This window comes from Ammodytes marinus (genome assembly GCF_949987685.1).
Source record: "Ammodytes marinus genome assembly, chromosome: 9".
NCBI classification, from domain to species: Eukaryota; Metazoa; Chordata; class Actinopteri; order Uranoscopiformes; family Ammodytidae; genus Ammodytes; species Ammodytes marinus.
The window spans coordinates 26,324,017-26,346,122 of NC_137213.1; the positions used below are offsets into that span (position 1 = coordinate 26,324,017).

General features: G+C 37.6%; 2 protein-coding genes and 1 long non-coding RNA gene across 3 annotated transcripts; 1 reads left to right on the plus strand and 2 right to left on the minus strand.

The window, feature by feature from the left end:
- Nucleotides 1-812: 812 nt before the first annotated feature.
- On the plus strand, nucleotides 813-4,622 carry LOC307255444 (protein lifeguard 1; the record flags this gene model as incomplete). The annotated part of the gene is made up of 5 exons (XM_080034126.1): nucleotides 813-1,109; nucleotides 1,655-1,855; nucleotides 3,228-3,356; nucleotides 3,679-3,822; nucleotides 4,488-4,622. The coding sequence occupies 5 exons, from the start codon at nucleotides 813-815 to the stop codon at nucleotides 4,620-4,622; spliced, it is 906 nt and encodes a 301-aa protein (XP_079890252.1).
- A 928-nt stretch (nucleotides 4,623-5,550) lies between these two features.
- On the minus strand, nucleotides 5,551-16,047 carry parp2 (poly (ADP-ribose) polymerase 2). The gene is made up of 17 exons (XM_080033617.1): nucleotides 15,876-16,047; nucleotides 14,958-15,167; nucleotides 14,402-14,563; nucleotides 14,044-14,111; nucleotides 13,157-13,207; nucleotides 12,613-12,709; nucleotides 12,426-12,501; nucleotides 12,238-12,340; nucleotides 11,645-11,801; nucleotides 10,875-11,013; nucleotides 10,685-10,748; nucleotides 10,148-10,282; nucleotides 8,287-8,414; nucleotides 7,870-7,969; nucleotides 7,402-7,500; nucleotides 7,002-7,126; nucleotides 5,551-6,871 (listed from the first exon to the last, which is right to left on the minus strand). Exons 1-17 carry the CDS (start codon nucleotides 15,952-15,954, stop codon nucleotides 6,712-6,714), a joined length of 1,953 nt encoding a protein of 650 aa, XP_079889743.1. The 5' UTR covers nucleotides 15,955-16,047; the 3' UTR covers nucleotides 5,551-6,711.
- Nucleotides 16,048-17,607: 1,560 nt separating this feature from the next.
- LOC307255164 lies at nucleotides 17,608-21,671 on the minus strand. The gene is made up of 5 exons (XR_013845015.1): nucleotides 21,320-21,671; nucleotides 20,485-20,618; nucleotides 20,235-20,328; nucleotides 18,384-18,550; nucleotides 17,608-18,292 (listed from the first exon to the last, which is right to left on the minus strand). It is a non-coding gene; the product is annotated as an uncharacterized lncRNA (long non-coding RNA).
- Nucleotides 21,672-22,106: the final 435 nt, after the last annotated feature.

A 22,106-nucleotide genomic window follows, 5' to 3' on the forward strand; every position in this document is an offset into this window, starting at 1 on the left:
TTAAAGATCCATATGAGATGTAAGCAATGTGAATGTGCTGTAGGGCACATATTACTGAAGAGTCAACCAGCGTTTACCTTATGTAGACCAACCACTGAGGTAGATAGGACATGTTGGAGACGTTTCTAGGTTTGTTCTCAATGATTGACCATTAATGACTGAATGGATATACAACAGTGTTTAGTTACACCTGCAGTCAGGCTGGCAACTTGTTGACTATATCAACTACAGTAATTGGTATCTTTCTTCTGTTTCACCATGCTCTATACAGTATGTTTAGTGACACTGGCGTCCTGAACTAAGAATTTACATAATCGAATGATCTGATTGGTCGAATCATCCCTACTGTATGGTCGACTAATCGTTTAATCTTTTTTTATTTTCCTGCTCATTGATCCATATTGTCATTCGCGTCGTTGGCTTCCATTTTTGTCACAACCGACAAAGAGGCTGAAACACCAAATTACAATTTGTCTTCTTGACTTGGCATAAGAATTTATTTTACTGCTACTACCATTCACATTCATTTAGGAGTTTTATTAAAAGCTCATGAGTTATTTTCAAATGTCTATTAACAGTATGATAGGCTGATATCTATACCAACATAGGCGATGTATCATGATTTATAGCAGCCCCATAAAACCCTGAAAAGACTGATCTTTGTTTCATAAACACATTTTGTTGTCAAATCAGGCTGTTTTGATGGAATCGTTGAGTTATCGACTATTCGCTGTCGCCCCTAATGTTTTCATAAAACAGCAACTTCCCTCTTCCGTATTTGACTAAACTTCGTCCCACAGTTTTCCTACAGGATGTCAGACACAGTAGACTCATCCAAAGAGACACAGGGCGCTCCTGGCTATGATGATATGTCCGTTCCACCACTGTCATACTCCTACCAAGGCCAGCAGCCCCCACCCTACTCTGCTGCCCCGGCCATGTACCCTGCTGCTAAGGCCCAGACCCCCTGCACCCTCCAGCCCACAGCAGGGTACCAGTCATTCAGTGACATAAACCCAGAGGCTCTGTCAGACACAACTCCACTCATAGCCTCATCATCATCTTCTTCTTTTGACGACAAGACAGTGAGGAGAGCGTTCGTTAGGAAGGTTTGTATTACACTGAGATTTTACTTTTTTAGGAATGTACTCAAAGAATATCTACATGATATTTCTGATCTATGTTTGGTTTGAGGACGAGTAAACAGTATGAGGTGTGTTCATGTCTTTCCACAGGGAATGTTTAGCCTCTACTACTTCATAACATCAGAATTTCCAAACCTGGAGTTGGGACCTTCCCAAATCGTCAAAAGAAAAATTGTCAGGGATAACAAGATGATTAAGATGATAAGAAAAAAATATTTCTGCAACACAAAATATGTTTTTTTTTTAGACTTTGCTAAGACTCTAAAGGGTGTGGGGCGAACATTTAAAAAGAGGCACCTTCCCCATGTGAACAAACGTGAGGGTGAGGCCAACCAGGGGTTGGGAGGCCCATGTGTGCATGCTGACAGCCCCCTTATTATGGTGAATATTCGTTCTGGCTGAATTAGGTGACACATTCTAGCCACAAGCTTTTACAGTGCAGCACGTTTCGCAATGAATCTTTCACATTTCACAATTATTTTCTTTCTTCTTCTCTTCCCTCTTTGCAGGTGTTCAGCATCCTGAGCCTCCAGCTGTTGTTTACCTTCAGTGTGGTGTGTGTGTTTACGTTCTCCAGCGTGGTGAAGGCCGCGGTGCAGACCAGCCTGGCCGCGTATCTCAGCTCTTTCATCATCTTCGCTGTGGTCGTCATAGCGCTGACCTGCTGCAAGTCCTTCAGCCGACTTCACCCATGGAACATCGTGGGCCTGGTGGGTTAGAAAAGCAAGCGCATAAAACACAAATATTCATTTGACACAATCTAGATACTGTCACTTTGTCACTTTGATATCAAAGTGACAACAAAACTTTAGAGGACTGTTGACCCTGGCAATATTATAAAATAATCAAAGCTCTGTTCGATAAAAGGAACTGTACATTAAAAATGAAACAATTAAAGGTCACACAGTCACATCCTGGAAAGAGAAGTGAAATATTTTCCTCAGCCAGGCTAGAGCAGCGTGAGCTAGAGCATTGATTTAAAAGTATTACATCTAATTGCTCAAAATGTTACATGACATAAAGTATTCCAGTAGATGTAGGCCCCTAGTGATGCCTTTGCCCTTTGGTTGCTAATGGATGTGTGTTTGAAATGTGTGTAAAATTACAAGATTGTCCACTCCCCTGGTTTCAGTTGAATTAATTAATATTATTTATGATTTCCAAATAGCGTCTCTCCAAACCAAAAAAAAATAGAATGCAGTAGACCTCAAAATCGGCTACTATGCAATTCAAAGACAATTTACTTCACTAAATGGCTCTTACAAAAGACATTAAAGTAGTCACAAGTATTCATTGTATGTTTTCATCACTGTTCAGACCTCTCTCAGACATTTCTAGACGCTGAGAAACTGGTGATTATTGTTTCCAAATGAAAACCTCAGTTTCCTCTGCAGATGAGCTCACATGATCACAGATTCACTGTGAGGTTTCAGTGGCTTGAAGACTCAGGACAGGCTCTTCCTGTATCGGTGAATGCATTTTGCAGAGTATGACAACACCGCCAGGGTTAGACAGGGTTTCTGGTAAAATGTCATGTCTGTATTTACTGTAAAAGGGTCAACAAAAACACTTTCATTTTTTAAAGACATTAACAATCTGGATCCTAACCAGAGTCTCTGTTTGAAGATGTCAAATCTGTGGAGTAATTTATCCATTAAAGGAGCACTATGCAGTTTCAGGGGAGGGGGATTGTTTTACATTTGCAGAGCCTAAAGTTAGTTTACAGAATATATGTTGTCCTACTCTACATGTAATTCATAGTGTTGAATAGTTCTATGATCATGAATTTTTTTAAGAAAGCCGGAACCAAACGTTAGACTAAAATATATTTGCAAACAAAACTGTGGGTCCCTGCTGCTGTAAACAACAACAGTGAAATAATAACTTTTCAGAAAGCTTTCTAACTTCAAACAGTGTTCAAGGAGATACGATTTTTCTCCTAGGAAAGTTTGTTTATTCGGTTTTGAGAATTTACCTCAGAAAATGTTCTCTGACACACGTAAAGTCACATAGTGTACCTTTAAACTGTGGAAATATGATTTTTTTTTAGATGTTTAATACATTGATTTTTTGTGTCAACAGGTTGTGGTCACCCTGAGCTTGTCGTACATGATGGGAACCATCGCCTCCTTCCACAACACCGCTGCTGTAGTCGTGACGATGGGAGTGACTTTGGCCATCACCGTGGCGATCATTGCATTTTCTGCACAGGTCAGACTGACAGCTTCTTTTCAAACTGCTTCATGTATAAATGTTTCTGTGGCTTTTTTTATTTGAAACAAAGCCATGTGCTGGCTGCAGTTATTTATTTTCAGTATTTAAAAAATTAAAAATGCATTTTAATATAACTTTATAAAGGCATTTTTTTTGTATACTGATAAATATGTGACTTACTGTCAGTAATATTTGTATTTATTGTAATTAACTTCCAATTATAAATTTTTTTACTTAAAAGCAGCTGTATTAAGCAATTTATGGACAAAGTTTACATTAATGAATATAATTTACTCATGTTGGCTTGTGTTCTTTACAGACTCGTTTTGACTTCACTATCTGCTACGGCGTGCTGCTGATCCTGATAGTGGACATGATCATGTTTGGGTTCTTCTGCATATTCTACTATTCCTACATCGCTGACGTGGTCTACGGGTGTCTGGGGGCTCTGCTGTATTCACTGGTACAACAACAAAAGAAACATACCATATACCATGATAATACTATTAAAGGGATGTACACACTTAAGGCTTATAAGTATACCTCTTAGTCAAGTCACTCAATGTGAATGTGTGTATAGGACATTGAAAATACAACATGATAATTTTAAATTTACCCTGTAATCCCAATAAAATTAGGAAACGTAAGTAAATATGATGCAAAACATGTCACGTCAAACATGATTTAGAGATGTTAAAAATTAAACTGGGTGAAATTGATCCTAGGATAATGGGAGGGTTAAAGGCCTACTTCACCGGTTTGAATATGAAGGTGTATTGAATTCTGAGATCCTATGTAGTATAAATGTGCGAAAAAAATTGAAATCGGTTCATCCTAGCCTGAGAAAAGGCAGAAAGAGTGTTTTTTTTAACCCTACATTTCTCTTTCTGTGATGTCACGAGACATTTGTATATAATATAAACTACTGACAACATCTCTACCAAATTCCAATAAAAAATGTTGTCATTAAGAGCATTTTCAATAAGTTATGTAGAGATGAAGATTTAAGAAAAATCTAGACTGGTCTCTTAATTTTTTCTGGAGCTGTACATATACAAAAAAATATTTAAAAAAAGTCTATAATAAAATATATTTTTTATCTCACCCTTTCCTGAATGCTTCTCTCAGTTCCTGATGATCGACGTTCAGCTGCTGATGGGGACGATGAGTTACCGGCTGGATCCAGAGGAATACGTCAACGCTGCTCTCACCATCTACCTGGACGTAGTGCTCATATTCCTCTACCTGCTGGGGTGGAGGTGAAACTCTATACCAGGGGTGTCCAAACTTTTTTCACTGAGGGCCACATCCAGAAAATTCTACGAAGGGCCGGGCCACTTTGCAAAAAAAAACACATTTATCAGGACATGTAGCTGCTCTGATGTTTAGTTTCATAGTGTCTTCGTAAATTGTAATCCTTCTTCACGGCAACACTTCCCTTGCAAATTAAACAGACACATTTCCCCTCAGAGCTGGCCCAAGCCTTCATGGGGACCTAAGTAGAATTTGATTGGGGGGCCCCTCTCCAATGTTAGCGCTGCCCAAATAATTGACTATTGTTAAATGCCAATCAAACCCCCAGTGTTTTCTGCTATTGCCTCCAATGTCCAGCTGTGTGGAAATAGTCGTCAGCCGAGATCCCGACCCTCCTAGGGAGGTCCGGGGGTATGCCCCCCGGGAGATTTTTTTTTTAGTTTTTAAAGTGAAATGCATGAATCTGGTGCACTTCTTCAGATTAATCCTCTTAATTTTGTATGAAAAAATTATTTGGAGACACGTCAGATGAATTAGAAGCTATTGAAGGACACATGGAATTTCCATAATATTAATTTAAAATAAAATATTATGCAGGGTCCTCTGGGATGGGCTTGGTGCTCTTTTTCTTTATGGGATATATTTCTCTGTAATATAATGAATGCATTTAAATTATTTAAAAATTAAAATGGCCATATTACATTATATTTTTAAAATGTGCCGGGGGCCAATCAATCAGTTTTGACACCCCTGCACTAGTGGGTTATCTATAAACAAATTTAAAAAAGCAGGTCGTAGTTTGTCACCCCAGCTCTATACACACACACACAAAGTACATGTACATACACACACAAAGTACAGGTATAAATATACACACACACACACACAAAAATAACCTCCAAGTGCACACATACAAGCATTACAAACAGACACTCCAAACTGTAATGAAAACGTCCTTTATTATTATGTATATACTTCAACCTCATCCTGTTTAAGTGACAATAAACAAATGATTATCAGTGTTTTTACATAATTGTGTCTTTGTCCCAGTTTTACGTCCCCAAAAACTATTTTTTTTTGCAGTTTTGTTTGTCATTTCATACTAAAAATGTGTAATCGCCAATTTTAAAAACAAATAAAACAAATTCAATTTTTAGCTTTTGAACATCAATTAAGACACATTTCATAACATAAACGTGTATATTCCATTTACCGTAAACGCTGTGGTCAAACCAGCCTTCATTTCCAAATCAATATGTAATGTCATTCAAGTCAGACTTTGATAAACCAATAGATGCATAGATTTGTGTTTCAAATGCTAGCCATACATAACATGCAATACAACACAGCTTACATGGATATACAGTAACAATGTACAAGATCGAAAACGACATGGACAAAATGTAGTGCAAAACGTTTGGTATATTCTTCATACTGTACCACACAGATCATTCCTTATGTTGTAGCAGGAAGACAGTGAATATCTACTTTCACTTAAACTAAAACAGGCATATTCCAAAAACTACTTGATGCAATCCAACACCTTCGTCTGACTTAAACAGAAGGAAGAGTTGTATTAACTAGATAAACCCGCTGTAGACCATTACCATCTGCATACTGACCGAGTTGTATAAACCTTGGATCTGTCAAACTCCACTGTGGAAATCGCTGTATACATTTGCAACTTGTGTTTATTTTCATCGTCCAATAATCCAATAATATTTTTTGTCCGTAAAATGTCAGAAAATAGCGAAAATATTGTTTCAGTTCAACAATGAAAAATAAAATCCGGAAGTACTCACACATTGGAAGTTGCTATCAGATCATTTTGGGGCATTGTTGCTTGAAAAATTACTAAAAAAGCGAATTCCGTATGAAAATCAAAATTTAAAAAGGTAGTTGCCAATTAATATTTTTTTGTTGCAGCTAAGTTACTGTTATCCACCCAGTACCAGCAGTGTATTCAAAACATATCCCTTAAACCAAGAGCTTAAATGCCTTAAACAGTCCATGAAGAATGACAGTGAATGGTATACTACTATCCCCTCCTGCTATATAAAGAAATGTCCAGATATCCATACAGCTTAGCCCAGACTCATTACCACAGTGAGGAGTAGTTGAACTTGATTCGCAGCAGGTACCTCATGCGCGTCTGTGCCGGGTTGTAAACTATGAACTCGTTGTAGAGGAGAGAGTAAGCGTTGTTGTTACCCACGCCAGTGTTCACCCCGGGCCCCATTGGCACTGTCATACCGTCCCTAAGAAAGAATACCAATAAAAACAATGTCAGTCATTGAAAGGAACATATTAAAAACTCATTTTAGTGTGTAGATCATTCTCCATATTTAAGTCAGAGATGTACTAGTTTTATCAATGACTTAGACTAACAGTGTAACAGAGTTCTTGGGGTCCGGTCCGGTCCGTCCCAGGCCTTTGGTGCAGTGTTTCCCAGCCGGCAGATTGTTGGCCTCATAGTCGGCAGCCAGCAGCTCGTTACTGTCTCCCAGAGCAACCTGCAACACCACACACACACACACACACACACACACACACACACACACACACACACACACACACACACACACACACACACACACACACACACACACACACACACACACACACACACACACACACACACACACACACACACACACACACACACACACACACACACACACACACACACACACACACACACACACACAGTATCATAAATAGTAGTGGTATCATTGATGTTTGCATAGTTAATCATACAAAAAGTAATGAATGTAGTGAATGCTCTCACCTCACTCAGGAGCAGCAATCCAACGTGGTTGTTCTGACTGGCAAAGCAGTAGTTGGCGCTCTTTGATGACATGTCGGCAAAGTATATTCCTTTTCCAAACTAGACCAAAGAGAAATAGGGAAAACATCTTTTTATATACATACTGTATATATATATATTGATCATTTCACCCTCAAACGCTGAGTATAATCATCCTATTTAATTATTTTTACATACAGTTGGTTCTTAGACCTCATATTAGTCATGGACTGGAAACCCTGATGGGAATTATCCCTTATTTTACTGTCAGCTTATTGTTCTAATAGAAGCAAAAACATGATTTTGAATTTCATTTTATACATTAATTTGATTAATGTTGACCTTGTGGCGACACTTTAACTTGATTTTGAGGCGAAAAACAGCTTTTGCATGCACAGCTTTTTTCTGTTCATCCATCCATTCACCCATCCACCCATCCATCCATCCTACCATGTAGCCAGTGACGGGGGCTTCAGGCGGGGCGACTCGCAGCCCCTTACTCAGGATACCGACATAGTTAGACAGACGAGAGCCGTGCCACAACAGAGTCCTGAAAGTTAAAAACAAACAACTTTTATATAATTACATCCCGGTCGCTTTGCGTCAGTGTGGATTTCAAAGAAGCATCAACAGTTCAACATCTGAGGCAATATAAACGAGTAATGGTGCAGTGTTCATTTTGGCAGCATTGTAAGATCTACAGTAGTCATAGTGCTTTTAGTTACATTTTAATCTTTATAAAAAAAAAGCCTACAGGTGATCGGACACTTTACATTTTTTACACTAACCACCCTGTTTTGGTTTGTGTCAAAAATAAAAAAAATTATTTGGAGAAGAAAGAAAAACACTAACCACCTGGCTTATTACCTGTTGTGCATCTGTGAGAGGAAGCTGCTGCTCTCTCCCTCTCTGTCCACAGAGAACATGTCGAGGACGGTCATGGTGTAGTCGCAGTGTGTCGTGGCGTGGGTCGAATGCAGATACTTCTCTATCACCTTCACATACAAGAGAAGAAAGTTTACAAATAAACAACACTGTCGACACCAACAACCTAATATAAGGGTAATTGCAGCTTTGAATGTCAGTTCAGTTTTTTTTTTTTTTAGCTTAGCTGGTGTGTATACGAAACTAAATAAACCCAATTATTAGTAACTACCAATTTGTTTTTGTGAAGCATTTTGTGAAGTCTGCTCTCTACAGATTCTAAACATATTATTATTATTATTATCATTATTATTATTATTATTATGTTGGTTTCAAGTTGGTACAGGAATGCAGCTCTACAAAGACAAGTCTGGCTGTACCACTGCCATTATAGATAGAGATCTAAAGAAATATGCATTAGGTTTGTTTTGGGTGAATTATTCCTTTAAAGACTATATTCATCCATGTAAGATACATTTAAAAAAAAGTCATATAGCAAAGTTCAACATTTTTCATGTAGGGGAAGGTGGGGTGATTTGTGCAACTTTTTACTCAAAGTGATTTTAAAGTGAGGCCTTGACAGTTAAGTCTCCAACTCAAATATGTACATATATTTCAGGATGTTGTGCATCCCTGGCAATAAAAACTTTGGATCTGGAATAAACTGTTTAAGAAATATAGCTTTCGGAAAAAAAGTTGTCTTGTCGCACAGGTGATTTGTGCGTCATTGTGTCACAATGACAAAGTCACCATCATCATCTTTCTGGCCATCTGAACTCTCATCAGTGGTGTCGTTAAGTGGAATTGAGATGTCACTCTCTTCTGAGCTACTGTAGACAATCACTTTCTTTTGGTGACCAGCGTATACAGCCATGCCACTGGCACAACTCTCAGAAATGTACTTTGCACTAGTTGCTCCGTGCTTGTGGAACCAACTGCCACCTGACAAATGTGATTCCCCCTACATTACTGCCTTTAAATCAAGGCTCAAAACCCATATGTACACCCTGGTGTTTCCTCCCCATTAACCTCTGCACTACTTACTTACCTCTGCACTACTATCTGTGTTTATGTGGATGTATGGGCTTTACGTCTTTTATTTTGGTTATTGTTATTTTACCTTCATTGTTTACCTACTGAATGCACTATGTACAGCACTTTGGACAGTGCAAACTGTCATAAATGTGCTTTTATAAATACATTTTACTTACTTACTTACTTATAACTCACCCAGGCCCTTGCGCACAAATCACCCCATCCCCAGAATTTTGGATAATAGGCATGATGCAGCAATTTAGGGTTGACATTGTGCTAACTATATAGACTCAAAGTGTAGCATACCAAAGCACTAAAACATGTGTCAAATGTTTTCAAACGTGTCTATAATTGTTCAGACACAATAATCAAAAAACCTTGATCATGGAAATTTTACTTTGAAAGGCAAAACACAGTTTTTTGAGCTTAAATGTGCTTATATCTTATTCCTTGTGTCTCCCTTCTTTACAGGATGAGTCAAATGGATGGCTCTTCTTAAATATGTGGTCACATTTCCAATTTCTTCCACGGTTTTCTAGAAACAAGGGGTTTTGCAACTTCCAAAATGCACAAATCACCCCACCTTCCCCTATATTATATTACATTCCTTGGGTTTAAAAAAAAATGTCTTTGTACAATTTGACCATAAATGCACAATATAAGTCATGAGCTTGCGTCAACATAAGCATAGCAGCAGTGTATTAGCCCAGGCTGCTAACCCCTTAACCTTTAAAGTTATAACAGTTATGAGTGGTATTATAACACCGACCTTGAACTCGTTGCAGCTGGAGTCCAGAGGCTGCAGTTGGCACTGGAGTGATTTGTACTGTCGGTCCAGAGGATGTTCGTCACCGTTCTCACTGTTCTGAACCATTTTCACTGCGATCTGAATGTCACTCAGAGCCTGGGACATGGAAATAGATATGATAGCATGAATCAAAGATTTACCATTAAGATTTAAACCTCACTCCAAGGTATAGTGCGTAGCTTCTATAGCCCACATGAAGAGTTCTGAGTACCAGTAATTACAACAAGTTGTGAATCTACATGAGGTAAGCCTTCGGTGATTGCGCATTGATTTTATTTATTCTGCTGTATGCCCAGGTTTTTTCTCATCAGTAGAATCAACAACTGAACCACCAGTCACCAGTTTCTAAACGCTGCCATACTGAGAAATACAGAGTTTTGAGAACCTGATAGACTTAATCCTATTTGTGTAAACTCGTTTTGTGATGGCTTGAATGTAACCGACATTCCTCTATATGAAAAAGTTACGCACTATAGCTTTAAAGGAGAAGCACTTTACCTCCAACAATGTAATTTTTTCCTTCAGCTCATCTTCTGTACGGATCATCGGAGGAGTTCTCAGCCTGGGGAAGTATATATTTCAGTAACAGCAGTACAGTAGTTCAATGTACAATGGTTCAGATAACATTGTAGCAGCATCAATGCATCTTATTTTAACTATACAGCCATATCATATCACATTTCTTTACCCAAAGTCATGAGGGATGCGCGTGTAGAACTGGTTGCATGCCTCCAGCAGGTCTCGACTGCTGCCTTTCTTCTTCAAACAATCCTCGATTTTCTTCAGAGCCGAGTAGCCGGCACGGATCTGCTCCGAGGTCAGCTTCCCTGCAGGCGGCAAAATGAGCACAACAATGAAAGGTTACTTGTTTGCCACCAGCTGAATCTGTATATAGTTTAGTCATATGGCAGAATAGGTCTGAAATTATGAGTTATTTAGATCTTTATGTTCTTTTGTGTCTACGAGGAACTTTCAGTTTATGTTGATTCGAGCGCAGCTTTGGACAAAAGCAGTAGTGTTTTTATAACACCAGCTCGGGCTGTCCTAGGAGCTAGCGTGTGCATTTGTTTTGAGTAAAAGAGACTGCAGAATTAATTGCAATGAGTAAGTAAGCTTTTATTTATATGTGACTGTGTCAGATTAATAATGGTTAAGTAAGTGACCATAGTGAAGCAAAGTAAACTTTGATTTAGTACCTTTCAGGAAAAACAGGATGTTGCAGTCATTATCAGTCCTAAGAATAACTACGGTACATAAAAATGGCATTGTTTTTGCTGATTGTCTCCTTTGCTGTTTTATAGACATTTAAAAGTTTGTCATAGTATATTTGATAATGTGATAAATAAGATTAATTATATATAAAAAAAATAAAAAAAGGATATCGTTAGTGATTTAAAAGAGGATAACTGGACAAATGCTGGTACATTTCTGCTTTGATTTTGATTGTGTCAGACTGACCGAGAGGAGCTTTCCGAGTGTCAAACTTCATCTCCAGCACACACTCCTCCATGGCCTTGAGATCACAGATGAGCTCCAGCAGAGACTGGACCTTCTCATGCAGCTTAGAGATCCACTTCTTGGGTGCAGCGTCAACGGTGGTGGTCTGGCTCTCCTCCTGCAACAGTTAAACACACATACATGTTCATTATCACAGACTTCACCTTTAATTCAATGAAAACTGATATTTCTTAGTTGTCAAGCCCTTAGATATATACACAGGTGAATTTTTTTTTTTTTTCATGGAAAAGTTTTTTATTTTTTCTGTACTTTAATCCAAAAAGTGCAACTTTTATAAATATGTATTTGATGATTGTGGCTTAAAGCTCATGATAATAAAATAAATAAAAACATAAGAATATTACATAAAGCACACCATTAAAAAAAGGAATATTCTAATATTTTTAGAAACTTGATTTAGGATTTCCATAGCTGTAAGCCGTTATCATCAAATTTAAAACAAACTTAACACTTTTTTTTTTCAACTTTTCAATTGATTAAATTTTTTTTTAGATAAACCTGCATAAGGTTAATAGAAGTTGTTGATTATTTACTTTTGCATTGGTGCTGTAGTCCATGAAAACCATGTCATATTTTCCAGCAACTTTCTCAAAAGTCGCTCGGTCTTCCCAGTCGTTCTTGGTTTTGTCTAAGAACCTGCAGCAAAACAAATAAGTTTCAGAATTTTTACTAAACTCACTTCAATGTGGAAATATTATGAAAATAAATAAAAAACACTCACTTTTTCTTGAATAAATCTTTGGCCTTCAGCAGGTCTACACCGCAAGCTGTCAGACTGTTCTGACCCACTTTTCCCACTGAATAGAAACAAACGAAATATGTTCAATCAATCTGTAGGCTTGTGCTAATGTACTGAATAAGTAAAAACAGATACATTTATGTTAAGATTGACTGGCACATAAACCCACCTCTGCCCCATCTCATCCACACACTGTACGCCCTGGAGCTGTCCTCTTCCAGCAGCTGGATCAGGTAATATTTGTTGTTGTTAAACTGAAGGTTTGTCTGAGAAATAAGAAGTAAGAGAAAAACACAATTCAAATGATCATTTCAAAGACTAAATTTAGTTTTCAGATATCACACAAGAAACGGTATAAAATAAAATAGAATATAGGAGCTGCTGTATGAATCACACATACATAATGCAGGTGTAAGTGAAAATTATCTCAAAGTGAAATGATGCGAAAAGCGTAGTTAAATTACCTTTGATCTAAAATCATCAGTTAAAACAGTGGTGAATAATTGTTATTAGAATGTCTAAAAAAATAGCTAACATTTTCTATTTTAGTACGTCAGCACAACTCCATAGAGAAATGAAAATTACAGCTAAAAGCTATTCCAGGTTTGACTGGGAAATATTTCCTTCCAACAGTTAAGGGTATATTTCTTATTTCATCTGGCAGATCCCTTTTCATTAAACTTATAATTAAATGCTTGTAAAACATATGTTACCTGATTTAGCATCACGTCGTAAACATCGTTTCCTTCATTGTAAACATGAGCCTGAAAGAGAAAGTGAACAGTTACTGATGTAAACAAAGGCATGTGAACCTGATCTGAAAGTTCTAAATACTATATCGTTCCTGTAAAGTTATTTTTTTTGGAAAACAATGATTTAAGAAACGGTTCAGACAAAACACAAGTTCATTTTCACAAGAAAGAAACAAACAAGGACATCACAGGTGGAAGGAGAAGGATGTTCTATAAATACTATAGATAGACAAGCCATCAGAAATCACTGTTTGTACAGTTGCAACCAATCAATTTTTATCATCACATTTTTTTCACTTCATTGTTTTCTATGGAATGTAAAACAGGTAGTGAGGTTATTTATAACCTGAGTAATGCTTTGCTCGTCTAACAGGTGTCTAACCACAAGCGATACCGATGTGATTTTAAGAGTTTCATTTCCCATTTGCACAACAGAGAAACTGAGAGGAGCTGAAAATATTGATACATTTGAACTAAACTAAAAACTCATCTTCTTAGTCCGACCATAATGTGGGAATGCTCCATCTCATCTATATAAATAAATATAATAATAATAAATAATATATTTAGATTTTATTTATTAGATGTATTATTTTTAACTGTTTAATGTGAAGTTTTATTTTTGGTATTTCAATATTGTCCCCATTGTTATTCTTATTATTGACTGTTTCGTATTATTTTAACTACTCTTATTTCATTGCCTATAGCGTGCTTTGTTCTTCGCATACATTTTTTGTTGCTTTCTTCCTACATTGCAATCAATGTAAAGCACATTAAATTACATCTCATTTGTTTGAAAGCTGCTATATAAATACATTGATTGATTAACTCATTGAACGACTCAGTACCTTTCCGAGTTTGGCTTTGCATTCAGGATCCAACGGAGCTTTTCCTTTCATCACCACCGTCCTCACAACTATTGTTTGAAATAGAGAAAAAATAAAAAATAAAATCATCTTGTGCTTATTAAAGCTAGCACAGTCTGACTAAATAAAGATTAAAAACATCACTACAACGTATTTCGACATCCAGCCTTCTTCAGGAAGTTACCTACAGCTTACAACTTAAAACCTACTTGCACTTTTTAACAGTGTTAAGAAAGTAGCTATACAAAAAAATAAATGTAAATGTACAAGTTGCTACAACCTATTTCACTTTCAAACGGTGGTAATATACACAATTTATATGAAAGTAGATCCATGTTACCTTCATTTTTGACTTCTCCTTTGGGCATTTCTTCTTTTTTCATCTGACTTTTGCTTTGTCTCTTTCTCTTCGTGGCCGGCTCTTTCGTCTCCTCCTCTTCCTCTTTAACAACAGCTTGAGTCCCATTATGAGCAGCCGAGTCACCTGCCTCGTTTAAGGTTTCTGAGCAAAAAAAGACAACACACAAAAAACATTTTCATACTACTTCAGTAATTTAGATTTATTTTATTAACAAATTCCATTTAATTTCATTTATACACGAGGTCAATTGAGGGGTGACATTGTTTAAAAGGTATAGTGTGTAATAAAGGAGTATTTTGGAGTCATGTAGTGGTAGTAAGTTCTAGATTACAACGCTCCCTTACTAACCCCTCCCTTTCGAAGAATTTACAGAAGCTACAGTGGCCTTCAAGGATTAGGAGAAACTAATTACTAAAGATGGCATCATCCACCTCTGCCTCAAGTCTAAATAGACAACAATTCAGAGTAAATCAGTGCTGTGGCGTTGTGCGGCCAAACCTTTTGTATACTATATATGGGCCAAAAACACACGTACCTGGTTTAACTGTCTGGGAGCGAATCTTCCTCTTGAACTTGGTGACTGGATTAATCTGAAGCATCTTCTTCAGGTCCACGTCGTAGATGGACCCCGAGCCGAGAGTCACAGAGACGGATGCTTCCCCTGAAGAGACGGCCGCGTCCAACACTACGCAGTCTGCAGGAGAGTACGGCTCCCACTGGCCTTCATCACCCTGCCACTGCCACACTGATATCAGACAGACAGACAGACAGACAGACAGACAGACAGACAGATACACACACACAGAAGAAAAGGGCATTCAATAAGTCAACAATGAAAATTATCATTAAAAAAGCAGATCTAGTGTAAAATATATAATGTATTGTCATATTTTACAACAGCAGGTTAGCAACAAAAAAAATTATAAAGAAAGATTTACTGAATCTATTAAAAAAATGGGACTGACTAAATAAATACACAATTTATTTAAATGTTTTAATTATTCAAGTTGACTCCCATCCATATTAGAAGCAGAATGCATGTATTGGACTTTTAAACCCCTGTACACACAGTGCACACGTTAGAAAACATGCATACCAGTGCTGAATAATCAATTATAACCTTTACTTTTTGTTGCAAGACTGTCAGAATAATAACTGCATTTGTTAGCTAGTAGTAACTTATAAACTGGCATCTCAAAGCATGTGGGACATTTGTCAACAAAGCACGTGCATAGGAATAATGGTCTGACAGTGGCTAGTACTCACAGGTTGTACTAACATTGTAGCCCTAGTTGCTCCCTAAAGCCGCGGCACAGTAAAGCCTGCATATACATAACTTAAACTACATTATTGAGCATTCATCCACTTGCTCTACTTTGCCCCAACATGTCCCATAGTCCTTTACTAGCTGCTCTCAGTCAAGCTAACCAACAGCGGGAAACTGAACACCAACCTGTTTTGGACTCGACCTGGACGCCCTCATTTTCTTGTGGTTTCTGACTTTTATTTCTCGTACTTCTGGTTCGCCTCATGGCTGCTTATTTATTAAAAATATCTCTAAAAGGTACTGGGTAAATAAAATAAAGGGACACCGTGAAAACAAAGAGGGCAGATAACTTTCTCCCTCCAACACTTATTTCCTGGCCGATGCTGCCAAAGATCATATAACACGGAGATGACTCACTCGGTCTTCGAACGAGAGTTGTTATCTAGTCAATTAATTGTCAAAACAAGCTTTGTTAGCATAACAGTATTGCAAAAGCATAATTTATTAATAGGTAATTCAATATCATGTAATAATAAAAACTAAAGTGTTAATAATAATATAAATCACAACAAGTAATATTCTACATCCTCACCAAAGAGCAACGTAACCATGGCAACGATTTTTTTTTTTTGCCAAAACTTGAACAAATATGAGCGCTACGAAAGTATTAAAAATGGTTTGAAATGGATACACTCAGTGGCTTTTTCAACATTGTTTTCAATAACGTGTTAAGGTAGTATTTTGGAGAAGTAGTAGGACTAAGAAAAAGACTGTAGGATACCCGGAAAAAACGACAGAGTGAGCACTGTCACTACCCGATCTGTCCGACCTACCCGATCTGTCCTCGCGGAAGTGTTTTTCGCGCTCTTCCGGGTTGGAAAAACTACGGCAACAACACTTGGAAATACAGCAGGGGCATACAGTGTTAAACTCAAATACAATTTAAAAGCTTGATTGCCATCATAGCTGCTTAGTGAGTAAGCTAACTAGATAGATGGTGTGAAACTAACAACTTTTAAAAGATCGCGATCGCGATAGCTTAGCAAGTATGCTAACTAGAGAGATAGATGGATTTATTCATTTCTCTTTATGTAAGGTTTGAATACGTTTTTTACGTTAGCCTTAATCGCGATAGTTTAGCAAGTATGCTAACTAGAGAGATAGATGGATTTATTTATTTCTCTTCATGTAAGGTTTGAATACGTTTTTTACGTTAGCCTTGTAGTAATCTCTCATTAACCGAAAGGTTAATTCACCCGTGTTCCCGTCCCGTTGTCTCCTAAATAATGTTTAATAAAGATAATTGATTGTGATACTACAGTGTCCTCCTCGTTTTGTGTCCATACATAATTGTTAAGGTGCTCTCTATCTCCTCTAACCCAGAGGCAATTGGTTTATTACAGTAGTCATCTCTCATTATGTAAGATTACATTATTTTTTTCTTTTCTACACTTGGTTTGTATTTATAGTTTAGCAAGATTTAACCACCGTGTTAACCCTGTTTGATTGCAAAATTAAATGTTTATTTAATATTACTATAAACATTTAACAATAGGCTACATAAGGAGTATTTTAGTTAAATGTACTCTAGCATGTATTTTAAGAAATATAAAGACTATTTGATGTGTTATTTTATTAAAAGAACATCTATCCCTTGAGTTAACTGTTATTTTATTTTACATCACACTGAACAAAATGTATTTAATGGGAGTTTCATCATATTTATCAGTTCAAACCATAGATAGTATAAAACATTTAAAAGCGTAGCTCTGATGTACAATTTCCAGCACCTGTAGCCTTGCAGTAGGTAATTGACTGACCGTGTGTAGTGTCTTGCAGCGCAGTGGAACAACAAATGGTGATTTCAATAGTCAACAAGTAGATACATGCTCATAATGCTCATATTATTCTGTCCAGTTATAAATTAACTCAAGACAAGGCAAGTTTATTTGTATAGCACAATTCAGACACAAGGCCTTTCAAAGTGCTTTACAGGGGCAAGAAATACATCAAGATTAAAATACATGTATGGAATACACATAAGAAAAGTGAATAAATAAATATGAATAGAAATAAAACATTTAAATAAAATAAAAATGACAGGTTAAAAGGACAGAAAAGTCTTTAGATTTAAAAGGAGCTGAGAGTTAAAGCAGAACTCAAGTTTTCTGAGAGTTTGTTATTCAGAGTGGTGCATAAAAACTGAAAGCTGCTTCTCCTTGTTCTAACTCTGGGGACTGTAAGTAAACCTGTCCCAGACGACCTGATGGCTCTGGACAGTTCATTATGGTATACCTTTTAGAATATTAGTGTGTGGGTATTTCAGTCAGTGCAAGACAGATCGCACCCTCCCTTTTCCCTTCTCTCTGATTACATTTTTTAGGTATGTATGCTCTCCCAAATCCATGGGTGTTGCCTAGGGCAGAGTCCATATTTTCCTTGAACCCATGTGTGGGCTAGTGGGAACATCTGCGTAGAATATTTTCCACCTCTTCGTGGAGGTGCTCTACAGATGGGTTTGGAAATAATCCAATAGCTGGGATCACAGCGGCTCCTGTGATACCCTCACATTGGCCTAGGCGTTGTAATCTTCCTCAAGTGTCCTTAACAAAAGATAACAAGTTACAGCAGTGGCAGAAAATATTCAGAATGGCCTATCTTAGTTACACACTATCATGTGAGTTTTGGTCCTACCTTCGGTGGGTGCAGGGTAAGTCGGCGGGGTAGCCTAAGAATAGGCTGAAGTACTCCTGCTAGAAGTGATGCTCCCAAACTTAGTATAACAGATGAACTACGCTTCACTGATGTAGTTGACTTGTTTATTCCTCCTTAATTGGCTTCATCAACATCACCGTGAAAAACTAAATGAATACAAAAACAGAAATACTGTAAGTACACAGAAATACAGTATACATGTTATAAAAATAAACAAAAGAAACAAATATACAGTGTGCGCCTTCTTTATCAATATTCAGGAGAGTTAGCCTAACATATTTTTGTCCGTCATTTTCCATCCACTCTGGAGTACCGCGACAGCCTAACTGACTGCCTTTTTATATCTCTCACATGAAAACAAGTGACCCAAAACGATATCCATTCTCTGTAAACCCTAGAGATGATTGTGCCTGAAAATCCCATAGATCAGGAGTTTCTGAAATACTCAGACCAGCCCGTCTGGCACCATCAACATTGCCAAACCATTCCATTGTAGATCTGGCTGTATGTTTAGGGTCATTGTCCTGCTGGAAGGTGAACCTCCACCCCACTCTCAAGTCTGTTGCAGACTCTAACAGGTTGTGTGCCCTGTATTTGGCTCCATCCATCTTCCCATCACATCTAACCAGCTTCCCCGTCCCTGCTGAAGAACAGGACCCCCAAAGCATGATGCTGCCACCACCATGTTTCACAGTGGGGATGGTGTGTTCAGGGTGATGTGCAGTGTGAGTTTTCCACCACACATTGCATTTTGCATTTTACAAAAACTTCAATTTTGGTCTCATCTGACCAGAGCACCTTCCTCCAACACTTGCCACAAACCATTAGGGGGACACAGCATATTCAGATGAGACCAAACTTGAAGTTTTTGGCCTAAATGCAAAATGCAATGTGTGGCGGAAAACTAACACTGCACATCACCCTGAACACACCATCCCTACCGTGAAACATGGTGGTGGCAGCATCATGCTATGGGGATGCTTTTCTTCAGCAGGGAAGAGGGAAGCTGGTTAGAGTTGATGGGAAGATAGATGGAGCCAAATACAGGACAGAAAACCTGTTAGAGTCTGCAAAAGACTTGAGACTGGGTGGACTACCCTAAACATACAGCCATATCTACAATGGAATGGTTTAGATCAAAGCATAGTCATGTGTTAGAATGGCCCAGTCAAAGTCCAGACCTAAATCCAATTGAGAATATCTGGAAAGAATTGAAAATTGCTGTTCACAGACGCTTTCCATCCAATCTGACGCTGAATCTGAAGCTCGAGCTATTTTGCAAAGAAGAATGGGCAAAAATATCAGTCTGTAGATGTACAAAGCTGGCGGAGACATACCCCAATAGACTTGGAGCTTTAATTGCAGCGATAAGTGGTTCTACAACGTATTGACTCGGGGGGGGGGGCTGAATACTTTTGCACGCCACACTTTTCAGTTTTGTATAAAAAATTTTTAAATCATATTTCATTGTCATTCCACTTCACAATTATGCGCCACTTTATGTTGTTATATCACATGAAATCCGAATAAAATAAATGTACGTGTGTGGTTTTAATGTGACAAAATGTGGAAAAGTTCAAGGGGGATGAATACTTTTTAAGCCACTGTATGTGCTTTTCCAGGTGCGCACAACACACATGTCCACATTGTGAGCATCTTTTCCCTGTTAAGAGCAGTATTTATGACAATTTGCATCAAAATAAACCTACAAAGAACATGCAGCCTACCTAAAACATTTGACATAATGGGACTAAAACTAATTACCTGTCTCTGAGCAGCATCCCACACTATTTTCAAAGTGACTAAATACAGCAACATGTATGTACTCACATTGGAATCCATGCGGCGACTTGAACCAGTCCAGAACTCTTCACGGATGACACAGACTTCTCCATCCTTGATCATCAGTTCCCCTGCGTCCCCACTTGTGTCGAGGACATAAATCAGCAAAAACAAAAAAAAATCTGACTAATGTCATGAGTTAACCAAACACTTGATTAACCCCCTCTCATTCTGCACATCAATGCACATTCAGTTGGCCTTAGCCATATGTTCATGATTAGATGGATGTGTCAATTACCTGTTTATTCTGTAGAGGACACAAGCCCTTACTCCATTTGACCCCCGTCCATGCATAAGGATGGTCCGCGGATGGTTCCATTTCTATCAAATACTGATGGTCATGGTGAAACGCCACCCGAGTCAGTCCACGATCTGATAACAAATAGACCAGAAAATATTTGTCTATTATGAAGCCATTTCAGATGTAAATATTCTTGGACATGGTATGTTAGATTTATCTATTTTGTTTTTGTTTTGTGCAATATGAATTTTAGGTTTACAGGTCTAATATTGTTATAAAGAATGCATCCCTAAAGCAAATATAATTTAACTCAATCCTGTGCATAGGATATAGTATTTTTTTCATATTCTATGCAATGTATAAGAGGTTAGGCTATAATAGCAAAGCACAGAGTAAGAAAAATATTGTACCAATTAAAACAATCTAACCTAATGCACCTTAAACCATGAGTGTTTATGAGCAGATAAATTTGCCTTGCATTAATGAAGGGTCAAATGTATTGGCTTCCTATGTTAATATCGTACACAAGTTGCAATTGCAAAAATGTACATCAGTAGTTGATGTACGCTGTCACAAAAACAGATAACAATAATAAATATAATAAGCATTACAAATAACAATAAACAAATACAAATACACAAGTAGAAAAGAGAAAATACAGTAAATAAACGTCAGTTTAGAAGTGCTTCCATTTTTTTCATTAGATGGATCTTAAAAGTTGAATTTGTAGGGCACTCAAGTGGCATTTACTTCCCTACTGAGAGAACAGTTTTGCCAAAAACAATAGATGACATATAGGCCTACACAGTAGGACAATACCATGCACACTCACCTGCAAAGCTGTGTTGATGCCATATTCCGCAGGCAGGTGGAGATCCCGATCGTCATGGTTATCGTTAAACTACACTACACCTTTTGTATTAGCCTATTTTATGTTTTAAGTAATAATATATCTAATTCTCTAATCAAGCAGGGTTACAACGATTCAACCTAGTATAAAATATCAATAAAAACAAAGTGTAAAAAAAGAAAATGTCATTTAAATTTACATGAGATGAAATCTGTAACCCTAATGTAACAGTCAAATTAAACCTTTCATAAAGATAAATAAAACGATCTATCTATCTATCTATCTATCTATCTATCTATCTATCTATCTATCTATCTATCTATCTATCTATCTATCTATCTATCTATCTATCTATCTATCTATCTATCTATCTATCTATCTATCTATCTATCTATCTATCTATCTATCTATCTATCTAGCTCCCTACCCACTTCGCCACTGGGGCGGCAGTGGCGAAGTGGGTAGGGAGCTCGCCTCTGGTGTGCAGGGTCGGAGGTTCGATCCCCCGTCTCCCCGCCACATGTCGAAGTGTCCCTGGGCAAGACACTGAACCCCGAATTGCTCCCGATAGTTAGCTTAGTTAACTTAGCACCGTAGTGCTAAGCCTACCCTGCGTGGTAGCTGCTGCTATCGGTGTATGAATGTGTGTGTGACTGGGTGAATGTGTACAAAAACAATGTAAAGCGCTTTGAGTCTGTGATAAACGGAGATATAGCGCTATACAAGTCCATTTACCATTACTATCTATCTATCTATCTATCTATCTATC

Bases quoted from the DNA above. Each gene is read 5' to 3' on its own strand.
- parp2 (XM_080033617.1), bottom strand. From the start codon at position 15,954: ATGAGGCGAACCAGAAGTACGAGAAATAAAAGTCAGAAACCACAAGAA. The intron at 12,502-12,612 runs GTGGGTTTATGT...GTTTCTATTCAG, and splicing joins GTGGATGAGATGGGGCAGAG to TGGGAAAAGTGGGTCAGAAC. The intron at 10,749-10,874 runs GTAAAGAAATGT...ATACTTCCCCAG, and splicing joins CGCATCCCTCATGACTTTGG to GCTGAGAACTCCTCCGATGA.